General features: G+C 35.2%; 1 protein-coding gene across 2 annotated transcripts in view; it reads left to right on the top strand.

Annotated features, from left to right (window-relative positions):
- LOC117914263 (isoleucine--tRNA ligase, cytoplasmic) overlaps positions 1 to 25,251 on the top strand; it is a 35,786-nt gene that overhangs the window by 2,451 nt on the left and 8,084 nt on the right. For both annotated transcript variants that reach the window (XM_034829514.1, XM_034829516.1), the window contains exons 2-11: positions 945 to 1,010; positions 1,241 to 1,384; positions 1,949 to 2,166; positions 15,643 to 15,808; positions 20,134 to 20,247; positions 20,676 to 20,773; positions 21,226 to 21,304; positions 21,575 to 21,733; positions 23,406 to 23,495; positions 24,775 to 24,908. In XM_034829514.1, coding sequence (XP_034685405.1) covers positions 945 to 1,010; positions 1,241 to 1,384; positions 1,949 to 2,166; positions 15,643 to 15,808; positions 20,134 to 20,247; positions 20,676 to 20,773; positions 21,226 to 21,304; positions 21,575 to 21,733; positions 23,406 to 23,495; positions 24,775 to 24,908 — 1,268 coding nt within the window. The remainder of the gene's footprint in view (positions 1 to 944; positions 1,011 to 1,240; positions 1,385 to 1,948; positions 2,167 to 15,642; positions 15,809 to 20,133; positions 20,248 to 20,675; positions 20,774 to 21,225; positions 21,305 to 21,574; positions 21,734 to 23,405; positions 23,496 to 24,774; positions 24,909 to 25,251) is intronic.

Below are 25,251 nucleotides of genomic sequence, written 5' to 3'. Positions count from 1 at the left end.
TAGATCAGTTAACCATATTGTTCAATTGAAAAAATGATTAATTTTATATTTTCATATATGCTTTGTTTTTGAATGAATTTTAATGGGTTGATATGGATAGCTGAATAAAATATTCATATTATGAATGAGTTTTAGTGGATTGAAATGGAATGTGATGAAAGATCATGTTTGTAGAGGTTTGATGTTTGTCCTCATTTCTTGATTTATGCCCTCTAATTTGTTTATCATGTGTTTTCTTCAATTCATGCATGCCTTGAATTGATTATGGATGTTTGTGAATAGGGTAGTAAAAATTTTATTTAAACTTGGTGCATTTTTTATTCAATTAAAAAATGACTAATTAAATAACATTTTTATATATGCATTATTTCAAGGGAGTTCCAACAGGCTGGAGTGGATTTATTTAATAAGATCTTTCACGGTATATTCGTGAACTGTAATGGATTGAAGTTGAATGTCATGTATGTGCATTAATGATTGAGATTTTGGTAGTTGATAAGATGGATGAATAATTATCCATCTTGATGACATCACTTTTTCTGAATTGGAAGGTGAACTGTAGGATTGACACTTTTCTTTCATTCTGTTTGGTTGACAAGAAAACAGAGGAAAAAAGAAATATCTTACTTCCCATAGAAAAGGATAACAGGACTTTGGGTTTTTTGTCTTCTTGTTAGTTTTCTTTCAGAAAAACACTTTGCTCAAACGAAGTCAAATAGTTGTATTAGGTTTATCTGAATGGGAATTTTGTTTTTCATTTTCTTGGTCATAGAATGAAAAAATGTTCTGATTTATATGTTTTTTCTTACACATTCTTAAGAACCAACCAAGGTTTTGACTAGAAAATAATTTTTTTTTGCTGGTTTTTAGATGTTAGAGAAAATCAATTCTAGCTGGTTGGAAACGGCTATTCTTTAAGTGTGTTGATGATGTTATTTTTTCAGGTTATGCCATACAGCACTGGTTGCAAGACACCGCTGTCTAATTTTGAAGCCAACTCGAACTATAAGGTTTGATTCTAAACTGCTGTGGTTTCAGTTCTATTTTTTATTTTTATTTTTAGTGTTACATACCCTGCGGCTGGACACAATCAGACCAGCCAATGGAATTGTTATTGTGGAACTGGCCCTTTTATGTCATGATCACTAATTTGGCTTTAAAAAACTTACCATTATTGTTCTTATTACTTCAATTATTTATTTGAATTTCATGTATTTCTAACACTCCTGGAGTAATACAGGATGTACCCGACCCTGAACTGATTGTGTCCTTCCCAATAGTTGACGATCCAGATAAAGCAGCATTTCTAGCATGGACAACAACACCATGGACCCTCCCTAGTAATCTTGCCTTGTGTGTCAATGCAAATTTTGTCTATGTAAAGGTCAGTTGAATCTGAAATTTCTTTGACAGATCATTTAGAACTTACAGATTGAATGGTTGGTATGTTTATTGACCTTTGTGTTCTGTTCTGCCATAAATTGTCTACTTTGCTAGCTGAAGTGGCATAATATTGAATTACATCCATAATCTGATACCCATTAGCATTAATTAATCATGAAGCCAATTGTTGAATTTCTATGGTTATAAATTGTTGAATTTATAGCTGAAGTGCCATAAATTGTCCATCTGATTTCGATTGTGTATCAAAGTTTTTTTATAGGCATTTGAAGCCACTCCCTTAGATCTGGAGACTCCTTTGATGCTAATTCTCAAAGCCTGACACCTCCATGTCTCATACCTTAAAAAAGTTGGCAAATGTGCGGTGCTAAGTATTAAGAATATTTTTCTGCCAAAGAACTAAGGCTTGATAATCATAGATTTCTCTACTCTTCTATTTATTGAATAGATTGTTCAAATGAAGGCTTTATTGATGATATCAAGTGCATAAGATCTGCAATGCTATTTGTTGTTTGAGTGTCTAATTTCAAGTGTAAAAAACAAACAGGTGCGCAATAAGTACTCAGGGAAAGTCTATGTGGTTGCTGAATCTCGATTGTCAGAGCTACCTACTGAGAAGCCAAAACAAGTCGTAACTAATGGATCAAGTGATGATCTAAAACATTCAAACCCTAAGTCCAAGGGTTCCTCAGGTGGGAAAACCAAGGGTGAGGTAGAGTTTGAGGTGGTTGAGAAAATTTTGGGGGCTTCACTGGTGGGAAGGAAGTAAGCACATCCCGTACCTTTTGTTTGAACTCTATTAAATTATTATCAATTCTTCCATTATTAGTTGTTATTGACTCATATTTTGTATTGAATATAGATGCTTGTCAAATGGGTTGTCATTTTTGCTAAGAAAGTATGTTTTATCCAAAAAACTATGTTTTCCAAAAATTTATAGAGCTTGTATCTCTCTTATTATTTGGAAATGTTCAAGGTCACACCATTGCTTGTTGGTTGATAAATTTCGGTTATTTGCCATTTTTTGAATCAAAGTTAATGTCAAAGTCTGTTATGAGATTAGAATTTTAAAAATCAATTTGGGTCTGAGGGTCTGATTCAATGTCAGAATTTTGATTTTTTTAATAAGTGCTTGAATAGGTGTAAAGACTGCAGTCTTTTATGTAATGGCAGCATAATAGAAGTAGTAGTGGGGTGTAAAAGAAAGGCACCAATATTGACCTCAGTGGTTGTTTTATACTGTTACCTGTTCTTCTAAAAACACTATAACTGCTAATAATATCTTGATAATATGCAATTCACATGCATCTTACCTCGTGTACCCAAATATATCAAATGGATGTATCTAGAGGTGCATGACCCTTTTTGATTGACACTTCTCCATATATACTCATTTTTTGCTTATCAAAATAAAGAAAAAAAATCAAATGACTGTCAATGTCAGTGATGGGAACTAATGACAGACACCGATGTTGACCTAAATGGTGGTCTAGTTCTATGAGTTATTTTCAAAAAATCCTAAAACTATAGACAATATCTCAATAGTGTGCTACTGATATTCTGAACTCGTATTTTCATTTAAAAGAAGCAAAATCTAATCAGGATGTATTTACATTAAGTTCCACAAGATAGGCTAAACAAAACAAAAAGGAATAAACAAAAGTAGCATATACCTCGATTTGCTACCTTCAAATCTCCTAAATATAAGGTAGGGTAATTCTAGGACTGAAAATTTAGTGGGATTGGGTGGACATTGGAAAGACCACTTAATTTGTGAAGAGTAGGCTTGTAGGTCCCTAAGGGAGTTGACTAAAGTAGCAAAAGGGTTGGGGTGGGAACCCAAAGGTTCTAGGTGTAATTTCTAGAAAATGGAAAAAAATTGTTTTGGTGGGGGATAGTCTTCCTTGGCAATTAGCTATGATGGTTCACTAGAGAGAGATATTCCTTAGTACCAAGTGTTAAGAGTATTTTTGGTGAGCCTCATATAGACTACATCAAAGCCTAGAAGCCTCTCTCTCTCTTTCTCTTAGAACACTGAATTAGAAGGAGGAAGGAATGATGATGAGAGACGAAGTGATAGAGAAGTTGAGAGGAGTGGTGAGGGACTAGTTAAGCAAGGATCACCACTCCTCTGTGATTTTTTTTTTTTTTCCAAATAAAGTGGTTGCCTTCACTTCCGAACCAATGGATATCCATGTAGGCATAGGTCTCTTCCTCGATTGTCACTATTGTTGTGTCTTACATCTCTTCCTCCAATTCTTGTCTTCCTTGTACAGTTAGGTGCTTTTAAAACAATTCTTAGTGCTTCAAGTATTCTTCATTCGAACCCTTGGATTATGGATTTAGGGACAATTGATCACATGACTAAAGAGTCTAATGTTTTTCTATTTTACATTCCATATTCTAGTAACCAAAAAGTACAGGTTGCTAACGATCTTTGATTCTCATCAGTGGTAAAGGCGATGTTTCGTCGCTCATAATATCACTCTTTCATTTGTTTTCAATGTCTCAAATTTGTCATGTAACTTATTGTTCATTAGTAAATTAACAAAATCTCAAAATTGTTTTGTAACTTTCCTTCCTACTCATTGTGTGTTGCAAGACCTAACTATGGGGCATAGTTGTGAAAGGTGCGCTTAGGCTCAAGGTGGTGGGCGCCATGCTCTAGTGCCTTGCCTAACTCTAGGTACCACCTATTGAAGGAGGCACTAATTAGGTATGCAAGGCGCTCGCCTCCGGTTAGGCACGAAGCCCCAAAAAGGTCTGTCTTCTTCTCTTCTTGTCCAACTCGAATGAGTTGCAGAGGCAGGATTAAGGTTTTTTTTTTTTTTTTTGGGTGTTGGGGGGGGGGGGGGTTGGATGTGGTTTGTTGCCTTCAAAATGCAGCATTTTGAGCCTTTTTTTTTTTAAAAAAAGAAAAAGAACAAGAGCCTAAACGATGTGCAGCAAAAAAACCTTATTTGCTCAGCCTCTGCCTCTCATTCGTGCATGCAACAAGCTTGAACTAAAGAAGAGGAGCCTCTCACTCGAGCGTGCAGAAAGGAAAAATAGAAAATTATATTTGTAGAAGAAGCCTTTGCCTCTCATTCGTGTGTGTAGAAAGCCTGAACTGAAGAAGAAGAAAGGAAAAATAGAAAATTATATATATAAAATAGGGTGTGCCTCACTTCACTAAAGTCTATGCCTTAGGTGCGCCTCAGGCTCCAAGAGTATTTTGTGCCTTGAGCCTTTCAAAACTATGCTAGAGGGAATGATTAACAGTTCTAAAGAGAGAGAGGGTCTCTATTACTTGGTTATTGAGGAGCAAAGAAAGATTTAAGCTCATCAAATAGAAGGAAACATAGAAAAAAAGAGAACTTTGGTTAATACATGAAAGATTAGGGCTCCAAGTTTTTTCTCTTTGAAAACTTTGTACCCTAAATTGTGTGTCAACTTAGATATTTGTAAATTCCAATGTGAAGTCTATGAGTTATAAAAAAAACCACATTAAAAGAAATGAAATTTCTTTTCTCTCATTCATATTGATGTTTGGGGCCCTTCATGAATTACTTGTTGTTTAGGGGCAAAATGGTTAATAACTTTTATTGATTAGCGTACCCAAACCATATGGATCTATCTCCTAAAAGAAAATTCTAATACTATCCTCACCCTTAAATAGTTCCACCAAATGATCCAAACCCCGTTTAATACAAAAGTGCTAGTTGTGAGGTTGGATAATGGAGGGGAGTTGGAAATTATTTCCTAAAGAATGAGATTAATCATCAAACCTCTTGTGTAGGTACTTCTCAACAGAATGGGGTAGCTAAAAGAAATAATAAACAATTGTTGGAGGTAGTTAGAGCCCTAATGTTTGCTAGAAATGTTCCTATAAATAGAATGCCCACAAAAAGCTTAAACTCACTCTAATAGATATCTTGAAACAACAGCTACCCCACATAAATTAACTTGGCTCCTTTCCACCCAAAGTCTTTGGTTGTACTATATTTGTCTATGTCCCAAACAAAAACTGATTCAAACTTAATCCTAAAGCCACTAAGTGTATTTTTTTGGGATATCATCCACCTACACAAAGGAACTTTGTCTCCATTGATGTTAGTTTTTTGAAAATCAGCCTTATTACTAGAAATCTGATCTTCACGGGGGAGAAAATATTGCAGGAAGATCAGTCTTAGATGCTTCTTTTACCCGCTTAGAGTCATGCTATTGAACATGGTGATGTGGAGGAGGTTGATAACATACAACCAGTAGCAACAAAAGAAACTAACAGTAGTAGAAAACCAACAACAGTAGAAAATGTTGATTCAGACTTGATGGTTTACTCTAGGAGGCCAAGGCTACCAATGCAAGAACAAGACCCAATCTCTCTTACATATGACTGATAATCAACTCCAGAATTAGGTACATCTAATCCTTCTAACCCTTTTCTTCTTAATCATGGTTTGGATATTGATATTGATATTCCCATAGCTATTTAGAAAGGTGTTAGAAGTTGTCCTAAACATCCTTTGTTAAAATATTTGTCCTATCATAGACTTTGCCACAGGTATAAGGTCGTTACCATTCATTGTTCTCGGATTCAACTCCCAAAAATGTACAAGAGGCTCTAAGTGATGGAGGGCATAAATTAGGAGATGAAAGCCTTGTATAAGAATGAAAAATGAGATATTGTTGATTTACCCAAAGGAAAAAATTTAGTGGGATGTAAGTGGGTGTTCACTATTAAATACAAAGTTAATGGTTCAATTGAGAGGTATAAAGCTAGGTTAGTGGCAAATGGATACACACAAACCTATGGAATTGACTACCAAGAAACTTTTGCACCCGTGACAAAGATGAATTCCATTATAGTCCTTTTATCCGCTACAATAAATTTTGATTGACCTCTACAATAATTTGATTAAAAAATGCATTTTTGCACTGGAACTTGGAAGAAAAAGCATTTATGATTTGCCTCCTGGTTTTGAAGGAAAATTTAGCAGTGGAAAGTGACACGAAATATGGGATGAAAAATAATAAGTTTTGTATATTAGATTGACTATACACAGTTTATATATGAGATTACAAGAGAAGAAATAGGAAACAAGAGACATAATAGGAAACTAACTTATTCCTAAATCAGAAAACTATCTATTTGCAGAAATAGGAAACTAACATAATAAGAAAATAATTATCCTATTCTATTTACAGCTCAATTACATCCTATTTACAGCTTGACAGAAAGGTTTTGTAGATTGAAGAAATCACTATATGGTTTGAAGCAGTCTCCTTGGGCATGATGTAAGAGATTTGCTAAGTCTCTTCTTAAATTTGGCTACCACCAAAGTTGGATTTTGGCGTGGTTTGAGGCAGCCTCTGGTCTTAAAATAAACCTAGCTAAAAGTGAAGTAATTCCGGTTGGGGAGGTTGAAGACATTGATGAGTTGGCTGTGGAGATAGGGTGTAAAGTGGGGGCCCTTCCTTCTGTTTATCTGGGGCTGCCCCTGGGAGCCAATCACAAGACCACGACTATGTGGGACGGGGTTGAAGCTAGAATGAGAAGAAGGCTTGCCCTTTGGAAAAGACAATATTTGTCGAAGGGAGGGAGGATTACCCTCATTAAAAGCACTCTGGCAAGCATACCTATTTACCAATTGTCTCTCTTTCGTATGCCCAAGCTAGTTGCAAAAAGGCTTGAAAAATTACAAAGGGATTTTCTTTGGGGAGGGGGAAGCGTGGAAAGAAAAATCCATCTAATCAATTGGGAGGTGGTGTGCACCCAAAAAGAGAGAGGGGGTCTAGGTATTCGGAAAATTGATCTCTTGAATAAGGCATTGTTGGGCAAATGGATTTGGAGATTCGCCTTTGAGAAAGAAATCCTTTGGAGGAAGGTGATTGGGGTGAAGTATGGCCATGTGGGCTTTGGTTGGAGAACAAAGGAGGCTCGTGGAACGTTTGGGGTGGGGGTTTGGAAGGATATCTTGAAGGAGTCGTATTGGTGTTGGGATAATATAGAGTTCAAAGTGGGAAAAGGGACCAAGGTTAGCTTCTGGACTGACCAATGGTGCGGCAACGAGGTGTTGTCCCAAGCTTTTCCCCAGTTGTTTGCTTTGGCGGCCCAAAGGAATGCCTCGGTTAATGAGATGTGGGATTCTAGCCTTGGTCAAGGAGGTTGGAACATAAGACTCTCTAGAAACTCTAATGATTGGGAGCTGGACGCCCTAGGAGAGCTGTTTCATATGCTGAGGGATTTGAGGATTTCTCCTGAAGAGGACTTAGTGATATGGAAAGGAGGGGGACACGGCCATTTTCGGATTAGAGATGCTTACAAGTTGTTGACAGGCCCTAATGTCATTACCTTCCCGAAAAAGAGCATTTGGGTGGACAAGGTCCCAATCAAAGTTGCTTTTTTTGCTTGGGAGGCTACTTGGGAGAAGGTCCTAACTTTGGACAGGCTTCAAAGACGGGGCTGACATCTTCCAAATCGGTGTTTTTTGTGTGGTTGTGAAGAGGAAAATGTAAATCATATTCTTTTACACTGTATAGTTGTAAGGGCTCTCTGGGAGATTGTCTTGGCCTTGTTTGGGGCTAATTGGGTGTTCCTAGAGACAGTCAAAGAGATGTTAGTTAGTTGGAGGGGCCCTTTTGTGGGGAGAAAGAGGAAAATGATTTGGACTTCCATTCCGTTGTGTATTTTTTGGACGGTATGGAAGGAGAGAAATAGATTAGCTTTCAGGGGGGGGGGGGGGGGGGGGGGGCTCTCTAGCTATTCAGAAGTTAAAAAATTCTTTTGTTTGTAACTTGTGGAGTTGGGCTAGGGTGTATATGGGAGAGGAGTCCTCTTCGCTTTTAGGTTTTTTGGAATGGCTTGCCGTTCCCTAAGGGGTGGTGAGTGTTTGTTCTCTTGTTTTTTGTTTAGGCTACTATGTATACTTCCTGTATGCTTTGTGGCTTTTTGCCTCGTAATATATTTGCGCTCACTTATCAAAAAAAAAAAAAAAAAAAAAAATTTGGCTACCACCAAAGTTAAGGAGATCATACTCTTAAACAATCACTACAAAAGAATATTAATTCACTTATTATTTATGTGGATGACATAATTGTCACTAGAGATACTGTGGAAGAGATGCAAAATTTTAAGGGAAAGTTGACAAAAAAATTTGAAATCAAAGATCTTGGAAATATAGATATTTTCTTAGCATTGAGGTGGCAAGATTAAAAGAGGGGATCTATGTTACTCAAAGGAAGTATATCCTTGATTTACTAAATGAAACTAGGATGCTGGGATGCAAACCAGTGGGTACACCTATTGATCAAAATCATCAGTTAGGCATCATCACTGAATAAATGAGTTGACAAAGGGAGATATCAAAGACTCCTTGGGAGATTAACTTTTTTGTCCCACACAATGCTAGATATAACATATGCTATTAGTATGGTAATCATGCACTCCCCCTTAGAATGTCATATGGATGCAATCTTGAGAATCTTTTGAGGTACTTGAAGTTAACTCCATGAAAAGGCTTATTGTTCTAAAAAATCAATGACCTTAGAGTTGAGGCTTACACAAATGTAGATTGGGCAGGTTCTAACATTGATAGAAGATTTACTTCAGGATACTATATTTTTATGATTGGCAACTTGGTTGCTTGGAGAAGCAAAAAGCAACAAGTAGTTGCTTAGTCTAGTGTTGAAGCTAAGTTTCGAGGTATGACCTTTGACATTTGTAAATTCATATGGTTAAAGCGCTATTAAGGGAACTACAAGTGAATCTTGAGAATCCCATGAGACTATATTATGACAACAAAGGCTACAATCAGCATTGCTCATAACCCAGTACGACATGACAAGACTAAACATGTTGAGATTGATAGACATTTCATTGAGGAAAAGATTGACAGTGGGCTGATTTGCCCCTTGTTTGTTGCATCCAAACCACAACTAGCTGATGTCTTCACAAAGGGAGTTTAGAATCCTAAATTCAACTTTTTGGTTAGCAAATTGGGAATGGAAGATATCTTTGACCTAACTTAAGGGGGAGTGTTGGAATCCAATAATTGTTCTTGATTTCACGTAGTTTATTTGATTTATTCTTGATTTTGTGCATATTTAAATTGGTTGACTATGCAAATTAGGAAAATTGTAATTTAAAGGATTTGTAGGAAGAATTTTAGGAGTAGGTCAATTGTCTTATTTGGTTTCCATTTTTTATACAAGTTTGAAAGTTGTATACATATGTATAATAATTTTTCAATGAGTGAATAAGAAAATTTCTTATTTGCAAACATGTTAGCACAGTGACATACTTATGGTCCTTTGATCCCATATAATTGATCTAGGAGAGCTTATTGACATCACAAAGCTTCAGTGACATTGATGGGGGAAAGCCTTTTAAAGTTTATTCAAGGAAGAAAGGGAAGACCTAAGTAAACTTTAAGTAGGATTAATATTAATTAGAATTGAATTGGGACTGATATTTGTTGGAGTCTAATTAGGATTAGCTAGTTGAGTTATAATATAATTAGAATTTGAGTCATGATAGGTTATTAGAGTTCTAGTAAAGTTTGGATGTTATAATTAGAATTAGAATCATAATAGGCTATTAGAGTCCTAGTAGACTTTGAATTTCTTAGAGAAGCCTATAAATAGGCTAATCAATGTAAATTAAAGGGATGAATTGATATGAATAATATTATATTTTCTTTCATTGCAAGGTTGCAACCCTCAATGGTGAGATTCCATTGATTTCTTCTAGGTGAGACTCCTAGAAGGCCTTAGTGAGACTCTAAGGTTTTCCATCTTTTCTTCATTGTTTCTTCTTTCTCTCTATTTCTTATCTTATAATTTTCTCTACCATAAAATTTATTCTTTGTTCCTTTCCTTACACCCTAAAAAATAAAACCCTAGCCCACCTACCCTTGAGTGTAGGCAACCATCCTAGGGTTGTCCTACATCAATTTTGGTATCAGAGCCAAAGTTCTTGGCTTGAAGGCATATGTAATTAAGGAGCGGAGCAACTTATGCAGGCATGAGTTCCAAAAAAACTTCTAGCAATCAAGATGCCGCTACAATACGCTTGGAGGAAATTTCAGCCACACAACAATCCCATCAAGATGCTATAATACAACTAAATAGCAAACTTGATGAGATCATGAAGTTAGTAGAAAAGAGTCAAGAAACGATCAATTGAAGAGGAGATTGCAAGTCATCAATTTAGACAATCACCAAGTCGATCACACGAAAAACAAGACAATTTTATGATGGGGACTCAAAGAAGGGCCGAACTTTTTGAGCTAGATGATGATGTGACTAAAAAGGTATGTCTTGAAGTTGCTGAATTTTATGGAAAACTAAATCCAACAGCTTTTCTTGATTGGATTATGTCAATGGAAGATTACTTTGATTGGTATGCAATGCCCGAAAATAGAATAGTTTGTTTTGTGAAGGCAAAGTTGAAAGGAGCAGCACATCTATGGTGGCATAATATTGAGAATCAAGTCATAGAACTGGCCAACCACCTATTGACACATGGGACGAGATGAAGTTGAAGATGAAGGAGCACTTTCTCCCAACTGATTATGAACAACTTATGTATACAAAATTGTTTTCCCTTAAACAAGGTACCAAGTCGTTGAAGAATATACACAAGAATTCCATGAATTGAGCATTCGAAATCAAGTGCGGGAAAGTGATTCTCAACTTGCAGCCCGCTACCAAGCTAGACTTCAAATGGAGATTCAACTTGAGATGATAGTTGCACACACTTATACCGTAGATGATGTTTATCAACTAGCCCTCAAAATAGAAGAAGGCCTCAAATTTCAAGTTTTCAGACGTCCAAGTTCACAAATTGGGAGCACTTTCTCTAACAGGACAACAAGCAAACCTTTAAGCACATCAAACTTCAGAACTTCTAATCATGTGAATGGTGGGGGCTACACTCAACAAACTTCGAATGTGGCTCATAAGAATGGTAATAAGGGTAAAACTTCAATGAGTATTGGAGATAGAAAAGTAGATGTGACTCCTTTATGCTTTAAGTGTGGTGGGCATGGTCATTATGCTGTTGTATGCTCAATCAAAGGTTTGTACTTTTGTGTTGAAGAACCAGAATCTGAATTGGAGAGTTACCCAAAGGAAGAAGGGACCTACAATGAAGATGAAGTTAGTGAAGAATGTGACTACTATGATGGTATGACGGAAGGGCATAGTCTTGTAGTATGACCTTTATTAGTTGTCCCAAAGGTAAAAGGAGAAGAAGATTGACGACGTACTAGCATTTTCCAAACACGTATTTCTTGCCAAGGGAGATTATGCACCATGATCATTGATGGAGGTAGCAGTTTGAACATAGCTTCGCAAGAACTTGTTGAGAAGCTAAACCTTAAAATAGAGAAACATCCACATCCATTCAGAGTAGCATGGGTTAATGACACCTCTATCCCAATAAGTTTTCGCTGCTTAGTAACATTCCTTTTTGGTAAGGACTTTGAAGAGTCTGTATGGTGTGAGGTCTTACCCATAAAAGTAAGTCATATTTTACTTGGAAGACCTGGGCCTTTTTATAGAAGAGTTCAACATGATGGCTATGAAAATACATATGCTCTCATACACAACGGACGTAAGGAGATCCTTCGTCCAATGAAAGAAGTCCCTCCAATTAAGAAGTCAAAGGAAGAGGCACAACCAAAAAAGGTACTTACTATCTGTCAATTTGAAAATGAGAGCAAGGAAACTAAAGTTATTTTTGCTTTAATGTCTTAGAAAGTGGAAGAATTTAAAGAAAAAGATAAGAAATATCTAGCAAACGTACGTAAAATCCTTGATGACTTTTCTGACTTGTGGCCTACAGAGTTACCTAATCAACCCCCTCCCCTGCGTGATGTACAACATGCCATTGATTTGATTCCCCATGCATCATTACCAAAATTTACCAGCCTCCAGAATGAATCCAACAAAGCATGCTGAATTGAAAAGGCAAGTTGATGAATTACATACTAAAGGCTTTATTTGTGAAAGCCTAAGTCCTTGTGGAGTTCCTGCCCTACTAACACCAAAGAAGGATGGATCATGGCAGATGTGTGTGGATAATCATGCAATCAACAAAATCACAATCAAGTATCGATTTCCAATTCCAAGACTTGATGACATGCTAGATATGATGGTTGGATCAGTAATCTTCTCAAAGATTGATCTAAGAAGTGGATATCATCAAATACGCATTAGACCAGGGGATGAATGGAAGACATCTTTCAAAACTAAGGATGGATTGTATGAGTGGTTAGTCATGCTGTTTGGACTAACCAATGTTCCAAGTACTTTCATGCGGGTTATGATGCAGGTATTGAAACCTTTTATTGGACGGTTTATTGTTGTCTATTTTGATGATATTCTTATCTATAGTCGATCTTGTGAAGATCATGAGGAACATTTGAAGCAAGTAATGCGTACTCTTAGGGTTGAAAAATTTTACATTAATATGAAAAAATTTACTTTCATGAGCCCTAGTGTTGTATTTCTTGGCTTTGTTGTGTCTTCTAAGGGTGTTGAAACAGATCCGGAGAAGATTAAAGCTATTGTTGATTGGCCAGTACCAACAAATATCCATGAGTTGCAAAGCTTCCATGGAATGGCTACATTCTATTGATGATTTATTCGAAATTTCAGCTCTATTATGGCCCCAATAACTGAATGCATGAAACCTGGTTTATTTATTTGGACCAAGGCGACCAACAAGACATTTGAAGAAATCAAATCCAAGATGGTGAACCCTCATATCCTACGTCTACCAGACTTTGAGAAAGTATTTGAGGTGGCTTGTGATGCTTCCCATGTGGGAATTGGAGCAGTTCTTAGCCAAGAGTGGCATCTTGTGGCTTTCTTTAGTGAGAATGCTTATTTGTTAGAGCTCCCCTCAGACTTGCATTTTAGTCCAATATTTAATGTGGAAGATTTGTGTTATGACGAGGGCATTGTGGAATATTCTTTTTTCTCTCTTTGGTGTGGAGTGGGTTCTCTCTGGTACAGTTAAGGAAACTCTCCTTGGGTGGCATGGAGCGTTTGTGGGGAAAATCCATAAAAAGGCGTGGCAAATGACCCCCTTATGTATATTTTGGTCAGTTTGGAAGGAAAGAAATTTGTTGGCTTTTGGGAATGAGGTGTTGTCAATCCAAAGGTTGAAACATTCTTTTGTATGTAATCTGTGGTCATGGGTTAGGGTGTTTATAGTTTTGAGCCCTCGGTCTCTTGTTAGCTTTTTTGAGTGGCTAGGCTTTAGTTATAGGTAGGGGTTTTGTCCCGCTACCTTGGTTTAGAGTTGGTGGGCTGCTTTTGTATACTCCCTGTATACCTAGAGGGCACTAGTTTGGTGTCTCTTCTTTCATTTTAATATACTTCTCTTTACTTATCAAAAAAAAAAAAAAATATCTACCATGGTCATCACAACGATGCAAGTGAAGAGTTGGATTTTCAATTACCACCTACTCTTAGCCCACGTCCTGTGATCGAGTATGTTCTTGATGATCAACTTGTGTCTACTCGACAAGGTGGATATCAAAATTTTTTGGTGAAATGGCGAGACAAACCACACTTTGAAAATACATGGATTACGACAACGGATTTTCAGAAGCTTGACCCTAATCTCTATGAATTGTATCAAGCATCTAACTCGTCGGAGCCGAGTTCTTTCAAGCCGGGGAGAATTGATGGGGGAAAGCCTTTTAAAGTTTATTCAAGGAAGAAAGAGAAGACCTAAGTAAACTTTAAGTAGAATTAATATTAATTAGAATTGAATTGGGACTGGTATTTGTTGGAGTCTAATTAGGATTAGCTAGTTGAGTTATAATATAATTAGAATTTGAGTCATAATAGGTTATTAGAATTCTAGTAGATTTTGGATGTTATAATTAGAATTAGAATCATAATAGGTTATTAGAGTCGTAGTAGACTTTGAATTTCTTAGAGAAGCCTATAAATAGGCTACTCAATGTAAATCAAAGGGATGAATTGATATGAATAATATTATATTTTCTTTCATTGCAAGGTTGCAACCCTCAATGGTGAGATTCCATTGATTTCTTCTAGGTGAGACTCCTAGAAGGCCTTAGTGAGACTCTAAGGTTTTCCATCTTTTCTTCATTGTTTCTTCTTTCTCTCAATTTCTTATCTTATAATTTTATCTACCATAACATTTATTCTTTGTTCCTCTCCTTCCACCCTAAAAGTTAAAACCCTAGTCCATCTACCCTTGAGTGTAGGCAACCATCCTAGCGTTGTCCTACATCAGACATACTTGTCTTGGATCCCACAGTAGTTCGAGTTATTATGTGTATGTATAAAGTATGTATAAATATCATTGATTTATATTTTTGTTTTATAGATTTCTGTCTTACCAAAAAAAAAAAATTATAAATTTCTTGTGGTTTTAGGAAATATAATTGTTTTCCTAATATGTTATATAACTAGGAGGATGACTTCTAGAAGGTTTATACTCTTCTAGGGTTTTATAAGTCTATAAATATATATCATTAACTTAAGAATAGCTTTGAGCCCCACTCCTGGTCTCCCCTTCTAGAATTGAAGTTCTAGTATGTATTTGTAATGAATAGGATGGTTTCAAAAGGTACTATTTGTTCTTGGAATTCATTGAAGTTTAATGATTCCCTTACTATGGTAAATCTAGATAATGAATAGATGGATAAACATTGGGATTCATTTTTGAAAGAGCTTGGAGTCGGAACCAGTGCCTTCTTTGAACATCAAATCCTTCACTTCTGTTAAATGAGTAAAAATGGGGAAAAAAAAAGTTTTCAACTCCATTACATTCTTTATTTTCATGTGCTTTGGTTTTTTTTTTTTTTTTTGAACAATTTTTTGCCTTCTATTGTTGAACAATGCAAGTATCACCTTTCATAGGTAATCTAGATGATTTTGCATGCTCTTATTTCTAGAGGGGGATGGTTGTTAGCAACTGAGTGATATTTTTTAAATCTGGCTAACTAAATAATTTTGTTTTCCTTTTGACGGGCTAACGACCAAACAATTTTAGTGATTGAACAATTTTGATCGGGTAGGAGCTGAATAATTCTATTATTTTTAGTGGTATTAAAATATGCCCAAGGTCCAACCCAAATTCTAGTGATGGATATCATTTGGCAAATTTTGGACTTGAATGGGTCCCACTGATCACTTATTTGTTTTTTGAGCTTGAATTGTTTTATTAGTTTGTAATATGGAATATGAACTTCTTAGAGACATGTACTGCAGGTATGAGCCATTATTCAATTATTTCATGGAGTTTTCTGATGCGGCATTCAGAGTTCTTTCGGACAATTATGTAACTGATGATAGTGGGACTGGAATTGTTCATTGTGCTCCTGCATTCGGTGAAGATGATTACCGGGTTTGCGTTGAAAATCAAATAATCGATAAGGTTTGCACTCAGATGCTTAAAAATGCAGATCATTATGGTTTAGTATTCTGGTTGCTATTTCTTGCTTGGTCTCAAATGTATGTAGTTAATGTGGCCCTAAAGCAAGAATTACCATATATGGTCTTAGCATCTCTGATAAGAATTTTTTATTTTTTGATAAGAAACAAGTATTTGTTAACTCATGGAAAAAGAATACAGAGAAGGGTGAGAGACCCTATAAAAGACTAAATAAACTATACAGTCTAACCAGAAATGACAAAAACAGAAAGCAGTCTGGGAGAGAGTGGGGGTGGTGGTTTGATTTGGTTGTGGGTTTGTTGGCTTTTAAAGCAAGTTTTAATGCTTAACTGCTTTTGGAGTGTCAGCTAAGCATGTATGTTTTGTACCTCAAGCCTCCTATTTTGGAGTCTATTCATTAGGCACTTGAGTTCTCTCTCCTGGTGGTTAATCCTCAATTTCTATGTTAATTTGCTTAGGTGGTTTGTTCTTGCTGCTGGAAATGTAAATCTGTTAAATGGTTTTTAAACATTTAGCTAATATAGACTAAAGTTTTAGCACTACAAACCTTCTTTGAACAATAACAAGTTGATTTTTACAAGTTTTTTCCATTTTTTTTTTGTTAAGAACAAAAATTAGCAATATTCTTATGAACTTTTCTTTCATTTTTTTTTCCTGATCAGATACAAGAATTCATTGAATGGTAATTTGAAATGCATGAGAAGGATGAGAAGTCCTTCGCTGATATACAAACTCTGATAGAAATAATAGAGCAATATGATATTACCTATATACCCCCAACACAATAAAAAACATCTACAGAAAAAGGTAGAATCCCGGATCCGAGATTTGCACTTTTAACCCTTTAATTATACACCAAATTCCAATTGAGTTGAATAATAGAGAGATGAGTTCCCTTGACAACTGAAGTTGTTGAAGCCCAAAACAAGGAATAACAGATTTGCATTTTTCTTTCCTTTTCTCCCCTGTGAATTATTAATGGCTGTAAATGACAGCTAGTTACGATGATATGAACATGGTTGTTAATTTGTAAAACATATCATATATCGTTTTTCTCTGTTTTTTAATCATGTATCGTAAGTTTTTTTTATATAGTGAAAAATAAATAGAAAAAATATGCTTACATGTGTATATATATTAGAAGCATGGAGTATAGAGTAACATATAATCAATTTCATGAAAGATTGTAGAATTTAAAGAGTTAAAATATATCATACCATATGAAAACATCGAATACTAGAGTTTGGCATAGTTCTAAATTTAACAAAATATGAGTTTAATGTATAGTCTTCATCACAAAATCTACAAAAATAAACTTAATAACATTTTTAGATTTGATTTTTAGTTCTAAATTCAAACTAGACATTTAATTATGTGTTGATATATGTCTTCATACGTCCAAAATAAAAGTTCCAACTTTTCATGTTTTTCATCATTCTATCACCATTGAAAAAATTCCATATATATATATATATATATATATATATATATAAAAAATAAAAGTTTAATTGCACAAGCACCATCATTTTCAATGTGAACATTCAAATCATTCATATGAAAATTCTTCAATGGTCATTGTAAGAATAAATTTACTTAACTTCCACTATTACTTTTGACAACAAGAATGTAGCTTTACATGTAGGATTATTTTACCTCTCTCTTTTTTTATGGTCAATTTCTAACCTTTCTATACATTTTAAGCAATTAATATAATAATTCTTTTTAACAAAAAAAATTTTCAATTTGATTTTTCTTAAAAATTATGAAAAACAGTTGAAGATATGTGTGTGTGTGTGTGCGTGTGTATTATTGCATTATGTATCTATTGTGTATCATATATATATATATATATATATATATATATATATGATACACTTAAGTGGCTGGGATCAATTGGCAATTTTTGTTGAAGGTTATGCAAAAAATGGGATTTGGGCCAAAGTGGTTGGGATGGATGTGGAGTTGCATATCTACTGCCAAATTCTCAGTGTTGGTGAACGGTGTGCCAGCTGGATTTTTCTCAAGTTCTAAGGGCCTGCATCAAGGGGACCCTCTATCCCCCTACTTGTTCGTCATGGGAATGGAAGTGCTAAGTGTGCTCATCACGAGGGCTGTTGAAGGGGGCTTTATCTTTGGGTGTAGCATTTGGCGAGGTAGAGGGCAAGCTGTCAATATATCTCATTTACTTTTTGCGGATGACACAGTAGTTTTTTGTGAGGCAAAGAAAGAGTACTTAACGCATTTGAGCTGGATACTTTTTTGGTTTGAAGCGGCTTCAGGGTTAAAGATCAATTTGAACAAAGTGAGGTTATTCCGGTAGGGGAAGTGGAAGAGGTGAACGAGATGGCTGTTGAAATAGGGTGTAGGGTGGGACAGCTGCCTGCCGTTTACTTGGGGCTGCCTTTAGGGGCTCCTAATAAGGCCACTTCCATGTCGGATGGGGTGGAGGAGAAGGTGAGGAGGAGACTTGCCCTTTGGAAACGCCAATATATTTCCAAAGGTGGGAGAATCACTCTTATAAAGAGCACGTTGGCCAGCATGCCCTTGTATCAAATGTCTTTGTTCCGTATGCCAAAATCAGTGGCAAGGAGGCTAGAAAAGTTACAAAGAGACTTTTTGTGGGGAGGGGGCAATGGGGAAAAAAAAGCCTACTTAGTCAATTGGGAGGTGGTGTGTGCGGATAAAGAAAAGGGAGGGCTGGGATTAAGGAAGCTTGCTCGTTTGAACAAAGCCTTGCTAGGCAAATGGATTTGGAGGTTTGCTCGTGCTAAGGAGGATCTTTGGAAGAAGGTGCTTGAGGCAAAGTATGGGCAAGAGGACTTTGGATGGAGGACAAGGAAGACAAATGGGGTGTTTGGAGTAGGGGTTTCGAAGGAGAGTTTGAAGGAATCTGATTGGTGTTGGGAAAATATGGTGTTCAAGGTGGGAAAAGGCAATAAAATCAGATTTTGGACAGATCCTTGGTGCGGGAATTATGTGCTGTCCCAAAGTTTCCCGATGCTCTTTGCCATAGCAGCCCAAAGGAATGCCACGGTGGAGGAAATTTGGGACCAGAATTTTGGCCAAGGTGGGTGGAATTTAAGGTTTCTAAGGGACTTTAATGACTGGGAGTTGGATACGGTGGGCAACTTGCTGGATGTGTTGAGGGAGCATAGGGTTACGTTGGAGGAAGATTCGGTGATTTGGAAGGAAGGAAGAGACGGGCTGTTTAGAGTCAAGAGAGCGTACAGAGTGTTAGCAAACCCCATTGTCGTCGAGTTCCCGAATAGCAATATATGGGTGGATAGAGTTCCAACCAAAATTGCTTTTTTTGCATGGGAAGCCGCTTGGGGGAAGGTTCTCACTCTTGATAGGCTTCAGAGAAGAGGGTGGCAGTTTCCTAACTGTTGTTTCTTGTGTGGTTGTGAAGAGGAAACGATAAATCATATTTTAATTCATTGTACAGTTGTCAAAGTATTGTGGGATATCATTCTTGGGTTGTTTGGTGTTCAGTGGGCCTTTCCAGAATCTGTAAAGGAGGTTTTATTTAGTTGGAAGGGCTCTTTTGTAGGAAAAAAAAGGAAAAAATTGTGGAAGTCCATCCCGCTGTACATTTTTTGGACAATTTGGAAGGAGAGGAATAGACTAGCTTTTAAGGGAGGGAGGGAGGGAGGGAGGGGAGGGTGTTAGCAGTTCAGAAGTTAAAAACTTCTTTTGTGTGTAATGTTTGGGGTTGGGCTAAATTGTACATTGGTGTGGAGCCGATCTCCCTTATAGGCTTCTTGGAGTGGTTAGCCTCCACTTAGGGGTTGGGGTGTTTTGTTCCTTTTTGGTTGGGAGCCTTAGTCGCCTCGTATACTCCTTGTATGCTTTGCGGCTATTTTGCCTCCTGATAATATATTCTGCGCTTACTTATAAATATATATATATATATATATATATATATATATATATATATATATATATATATATTATATATATATATGATACACTTAAGATAAGATATGGAGTGTGATCATTTGCATAAAAAATATATTGTATCATTGTACCATATTGTGAATTATAAGTTTTTAACGACTATGGATATGTGTGTGATACAATCAAGTTTTGCTTAAAAGTTAAAATTAATTCTTGTACCTGCTGCATTTGAAATATTGAGATGGCCTTCTCCTCTTGCCTTTTCCTTGTTGCTCTGGTTGGGTTGAAAACAATATCTTCTTAGTTTTGTTTAATAGCAGTTTCGCTATGTTATAGTTTTTCATTAATTTTTTTCTCTTGTTTGAAGTATTTCCCCCCTTTTCCTTCTTTTTTTGTGGGATTTTGTGTAGGGAGAAGATCTAATTGTAGCAGTTGATGATGATGGCTGCTTTACTGGGAGGATTACTGACTTTAGTGGGCGTTATGTGAAGGATGCAGATAAAGACATTATTGAAGCAATAAAGGTAACAAAGATACCAGCTTTAGGCCCCTCTAGTGCTTTTTTGTTTGTTTGTTGGTTTCCATTTTTCTTTCTTTCTCTCTTTTTTTCCTTTAGCCCATGGTGTGTTTTGTATCTTCCTATGCAATAGGGTTGCACCTCCTTTTTGCTAGACACTTATTTATATTTTTTTTATCAGTCAACTTATTAATATTTTTGCCTATAATAAAATATTATTATCAATTGTTGTATTAGTTTTATAGCTGGGCTTTAATTTACAGGGTTGTCTTTTTTCATTTTTTCTTTTCTTTAATTGTTGTTATTATCATAGCTACGGAAAAAATAGAAAAGAGTTTCATATGAAGAATGGGATGCCATAACCTTTTTTGTCCATTTACTTTGTTCACTGAATGTCTCCCTTTGTTTTACTAAAAATTCTTTGTATTTATGCAGAGAAAAGGCAGGCTCATCAAATCTGGCAGATTTACGCATTCTTATCCGTTTTGTTGGAGATCTGATACCCCTCTTATTTATAGAGCTGTTCCGAGCTGGTATATGCATGTTCATCAAAGATTTATTTTACTTAAGCTGAAATTTTAGCCGGACCTTTTAATTTTCTTTGAGTACTCTTTTCTTTTTTGGAACTAATTTGTTTTTTTGATAAACAGAACAATGGTATATAGGAAACATCGTATTGATCTATTCTTTTGATTAAAGTTTGTACTTCTGTGAAGGATTTCCCATCCTTCACATGTATTTTAACTTCATATTCAATGAATTTTTGTTTCTGAGAGTATAATAGAATGGTTGTGCTCAAAGTCCTAAAGTAGGGTTGTAGCTACTTTAGCTTGTATCTTTTGTGTCTCACTTGTATACTTCCAGTGTATTATTTTTGCCACTTTAGTTTGACATTTATACATAGATATATATATATATATATTTTCTTATTTGCCAATCAAAAAATATATATAATACTGAGCTATTCCTTTATTTTAACTTACAGGTTTGTCAAAGTGGAAAACTTGAAGGAGCAATTGCTAGAAAACAACAAACAGACATATTGGGTTCCTGATTTTGTGAAGGTTTGGCATGCTTTTGTCAAACCATACAATCACTTTTGTCCTTTTTCTATTTCTCTTTTCTTTTTGTGTGGTTTTTTTGACCTACTGAATCCTATGTTATCAACAAATACTTTGTACCTTTTTCCTGTGTCATACTTCAATATTAGAAAATAAACAAATACTTTGTACCTCCTGCAGAATAACTGTAAACATAGAGAACTGAGGTTATACACACTCCCCCAGATGAATTTTAATCTTAGAGTTGCCTTCCTTTATTGTGTCATATTACAGGAAAAACGCTTCCACAATTGGCTGGAAAATGCAAGAGACTGGGCTATCAGTCGAAGTAGATTCTGGGGTACTCCTCTTCCTCTATGGATTAGTGAGGATGGTGAAGAAAAAATAGTTATGGATTCCATCGAGAAACTAGAAAAGCTCTCTGGTGTGAAGGTTGGCTGTTACCTTTGTTTCAATAATTCCTTTATCTGTATCTTGCTACTTTCCTTCTCTTGGTTAACCTATTTAATATATTGCTTCATATACTAACTTATAAAAGCTATTTCCCTGTTGATGGATTGCTCAACTTGGTTATTTCCTAAATTTTTTGGATTTTCCTTTGTGATATATTGGGAAATGGTTATCTGAAACAACCATGGTTCTTAGAGGTAATATGATGGAGAGCCAAGGGCTTCCTACTGTAATGGTTTTGCTTTATTCTTCTATTCACACCTCTATTTTTTTTTTTTTGTTTTTGTTTTTTTTTTGAAGGCTGTCTCACACTTATTTCTTTTGTACCATTCTTTATCTATATCAAGTATAAGTATAGTTTCTTATATGTAATAAATTATTATACATACACATGCAGGTTCATGTGTGCATGTTGCACCTGGATTTAGGAGACCTTGTCATCTAGGTTTCCTTGAGCTTTCAATCACTATAATTGTGTTTTCCCCCTTTTTGGATGTTTATGCATATATTTTCATCTCTAATCTCCTCTTTGCTTATCTTGGTTAGCCATCCATGCTGCTGGGAAGTTCCACTATATGGATGTCAATAGTTAAAAAATTCATGATGCCCGATGCAATAAAATTTTCATGTAGAAAGTAATATGTATGACTAGCACATAACATCTTTTATGCATCTAATGATACATACAACACACCATACAATACATTATACGTAAGATATGATTGCATTTGACTATTTTAAATTCTTATAAGTATTGATTTTGTTCTCCTTAAAAAGATTACTATTTTTAAAAGGTATTTAGGCATATAGTGCATAATGAAGAGGAAAGGGGAAAAATGGAAAATTCTTAGCATTGTTCATGTGTAGTCAAAGACAAGTGTTGAAGATCAAAGTTTTAGATGTAGTTATTGTCATCGAGCAGGTTTTATTCTAATGAAAGATAAATTATTTGGATGATCTGGATGTTGACTTTTAAGATTGATGATGGAAAGATTTTACTTGTATAGTTTTTATTTTTTATTTTTTATTTTTTTTTTATTTTCGAGGTTCACCCAAAACCACATATATGTCAATAGGTTATTCAAGTTTACAATTCCACTTGTATAATAATCAGTCTTTTTCCTTATATTTTGGTTGGACACTAGTAGGAACTTGGGAGCTTTAGTAAAATACCGTGTATTAGCTAATGGCTAACTAGTTAAAATTTGGTACTTAAATTTATTGGAAAGTTTTTTTTTTTTTTTTTTTTCTCTCTTTGATAGGCAAATGTAAATAGTATTAAAGCGCTAAAAGGGGGTGCACCAAAGTACACATGCCGCCTAATAACGTCAAAAAGGATAGGGAAAACAAAAATACTCCCTCCCTCAATCCGATCCCAATCAATCAATAAAATCAACTAAGGACATAAATGAATTTTCTATAAACAAGTTAGTCCGAGATGAATTAATCTATGATCAATCTATGCATTAAAATTGTTTTGAGCTTGGGAACTTAGCAAAATACTGTGTTAAATATTCCTCTTTGTTGTCAGGTTTTCATTTTTCTCTGGAAATTCTTATGACAGAGAATGTTTCAAAGATGCTATATTTCTTTGGTTTTTGTCTATGTATAATAATGATAATTAACTACCTCTGAATGCTATATTTTCTCATAGGTGACTGATCTGCATCGTCACAAGATTGATCATATCACAATTCCTTCTAGTCGTGGTCCTGAATTCGGTGTGCTTCGACGTGTAGATGATGTAAGACCTCTAAATCTGGCATGTTTTGTTATTATTATTTTCATATCAAATTTGAACTGTATCTAAATGATGCTTTTGTAGAATCAAAATTAGCATTTTGATTTACAGAGTGGACATGAAGCTAAAGCTGAAGATCTGTTCTTGTGATTGATTTTCCCTATTGGATCCTTTGACCTGGCGGCTAAACATCTGTCATCTTCTGTATTTCTGCACTTAGCTTTTGCTGCAAATGGATTAAAAGTACAAGTAATTCCCAACATGAAATTGAAGCAATATGATTCCCCTCAATGCTGACCCTTCTAAAATACTATAGTTTACCTGGAATAATTGGACTCTTCAAAACTAGTGCCTTTTGGCTACATTTCTATGTTCTAATTTCTATTTTTAGAATTAATATTTTGATTTTTTCTAAAGTCATGTTTGATAACACTAGTATAAATTATCTTCTGATTCTCAAAATTTAATAAATAAAATTGACATTATGAAATTATGCTATCTTTATGTTCTACGTTGCTTTTTAAGACTTAATACTGAACATGTTTTTCTTGTTTATAAAAACATGTTACAAAATGGAAGTATCAAATGTGTTTACTGTTTATAAAAGTTGAAAACAATTTTTTATTTTATTTTAAGAGAAGAAACATTATGTTCTCTGTTTTTTTTTTGACAGGATGCTTTTGAAAATGAAAAGAGAATGATACAATTTGCAAAGAGTTTAGCAAAAACAAAAGTGTTTCCAAACGGCATCAATTTTATGATCTAAAATTAAATTTGATGAGGATTCTTTGATTTTCTCTCCCATTTTTAAAACTGAGGGTTCTGAATTTCAAGTAATCTAGAATGTTGTCTATATTTGTTTTTGGTGATTGTTATACATCATGTGTAGTTTGGTGTGCCCCCTTACGGCACTTTTCAAAACAATTTTTATTTACCTGTCAAAAAAAAAAAAAAAAAATTGTTGTTTACACATTTGTATTGAGTGTCCTAATTCTGTTCAAAATTCTCTTACTTTGCTTTGCTTATTGATCAGCTCACTGAAAGGGTTATGTCATGGTTTATCGATGTCTGATGTGTCGTGGGTAAAAGAGATTACAGATAATTTGCCATTTATTTATTCATTTATTTTGATGTAGAGCTCTTTCTACTTATGTTCTCTCATTTTTCTGTCGAGTTTATAAGTTGTGTTTTCACTCAAGAGAAAGAGAATAGGGAGTACATTAATGCAGCATTTAAAGAGTGTTTCAAATGATTTAATCAGATGCATCTTTTTACCCTGCAGGTGTTTGATTGCTGGTTTGAGAGCGGGTCCATGCCTTATGCTTATATTCATTATCCATTTGAGAATGTTGAACTTTTTGAAAATAATTTCCCTGGGCATTTTGTGGCTGAGGGGCTAGATCAAACTCGTGGATGGTTAGTTTCTCTTCTTTTACATGTATTTTTCATAGTACTCACCAGATATTAAAAGACATGTCTATTTTAGTTCATTATCTAATTGTGAAAGTTATAAAATTTATTCCTTGAGACCTCTTATGACTTAATGAATCAGCATTATTCCTTTCTTTTTCTATTTTTTCCTAATTATGTGTAGAATTTTTAGCTAAACCAATCGTTAAAGGTTTGCTTAACTGTTTTCTGCTTTTTCCTTGTTAATTATCATCTGCTTTATATGCATGATGTTCTGTGTGATGTCTGCTAGTTTGGGTTTGGAGCATCCCGTTTCTGATCCCTCATTATAATTTATGATGAATATTCA

This window comes from Vitis riparia, chromosome 5 (assembly GCF_004353265.1).
Source record: "Vitis riparia cultivar Riparia Gloire de Montpellier isolate 1030 chromosome 5, EGFV_Vit.rip_1.0, whole genome shotgun sequence".
Classification (NCBI taxonomy): domain Eukaryota; kingdom Viridiplantae; phylum Streptophyta; class Magnoliopsida; order Vitales; family Vitaceae; genus Vitis; species Vitis riparia.
The sequence above is the reverse complement of the archived record's forward strand: the minus strand, read 5'-3'. Positions and strand labels throughout refer to the sequence as shown.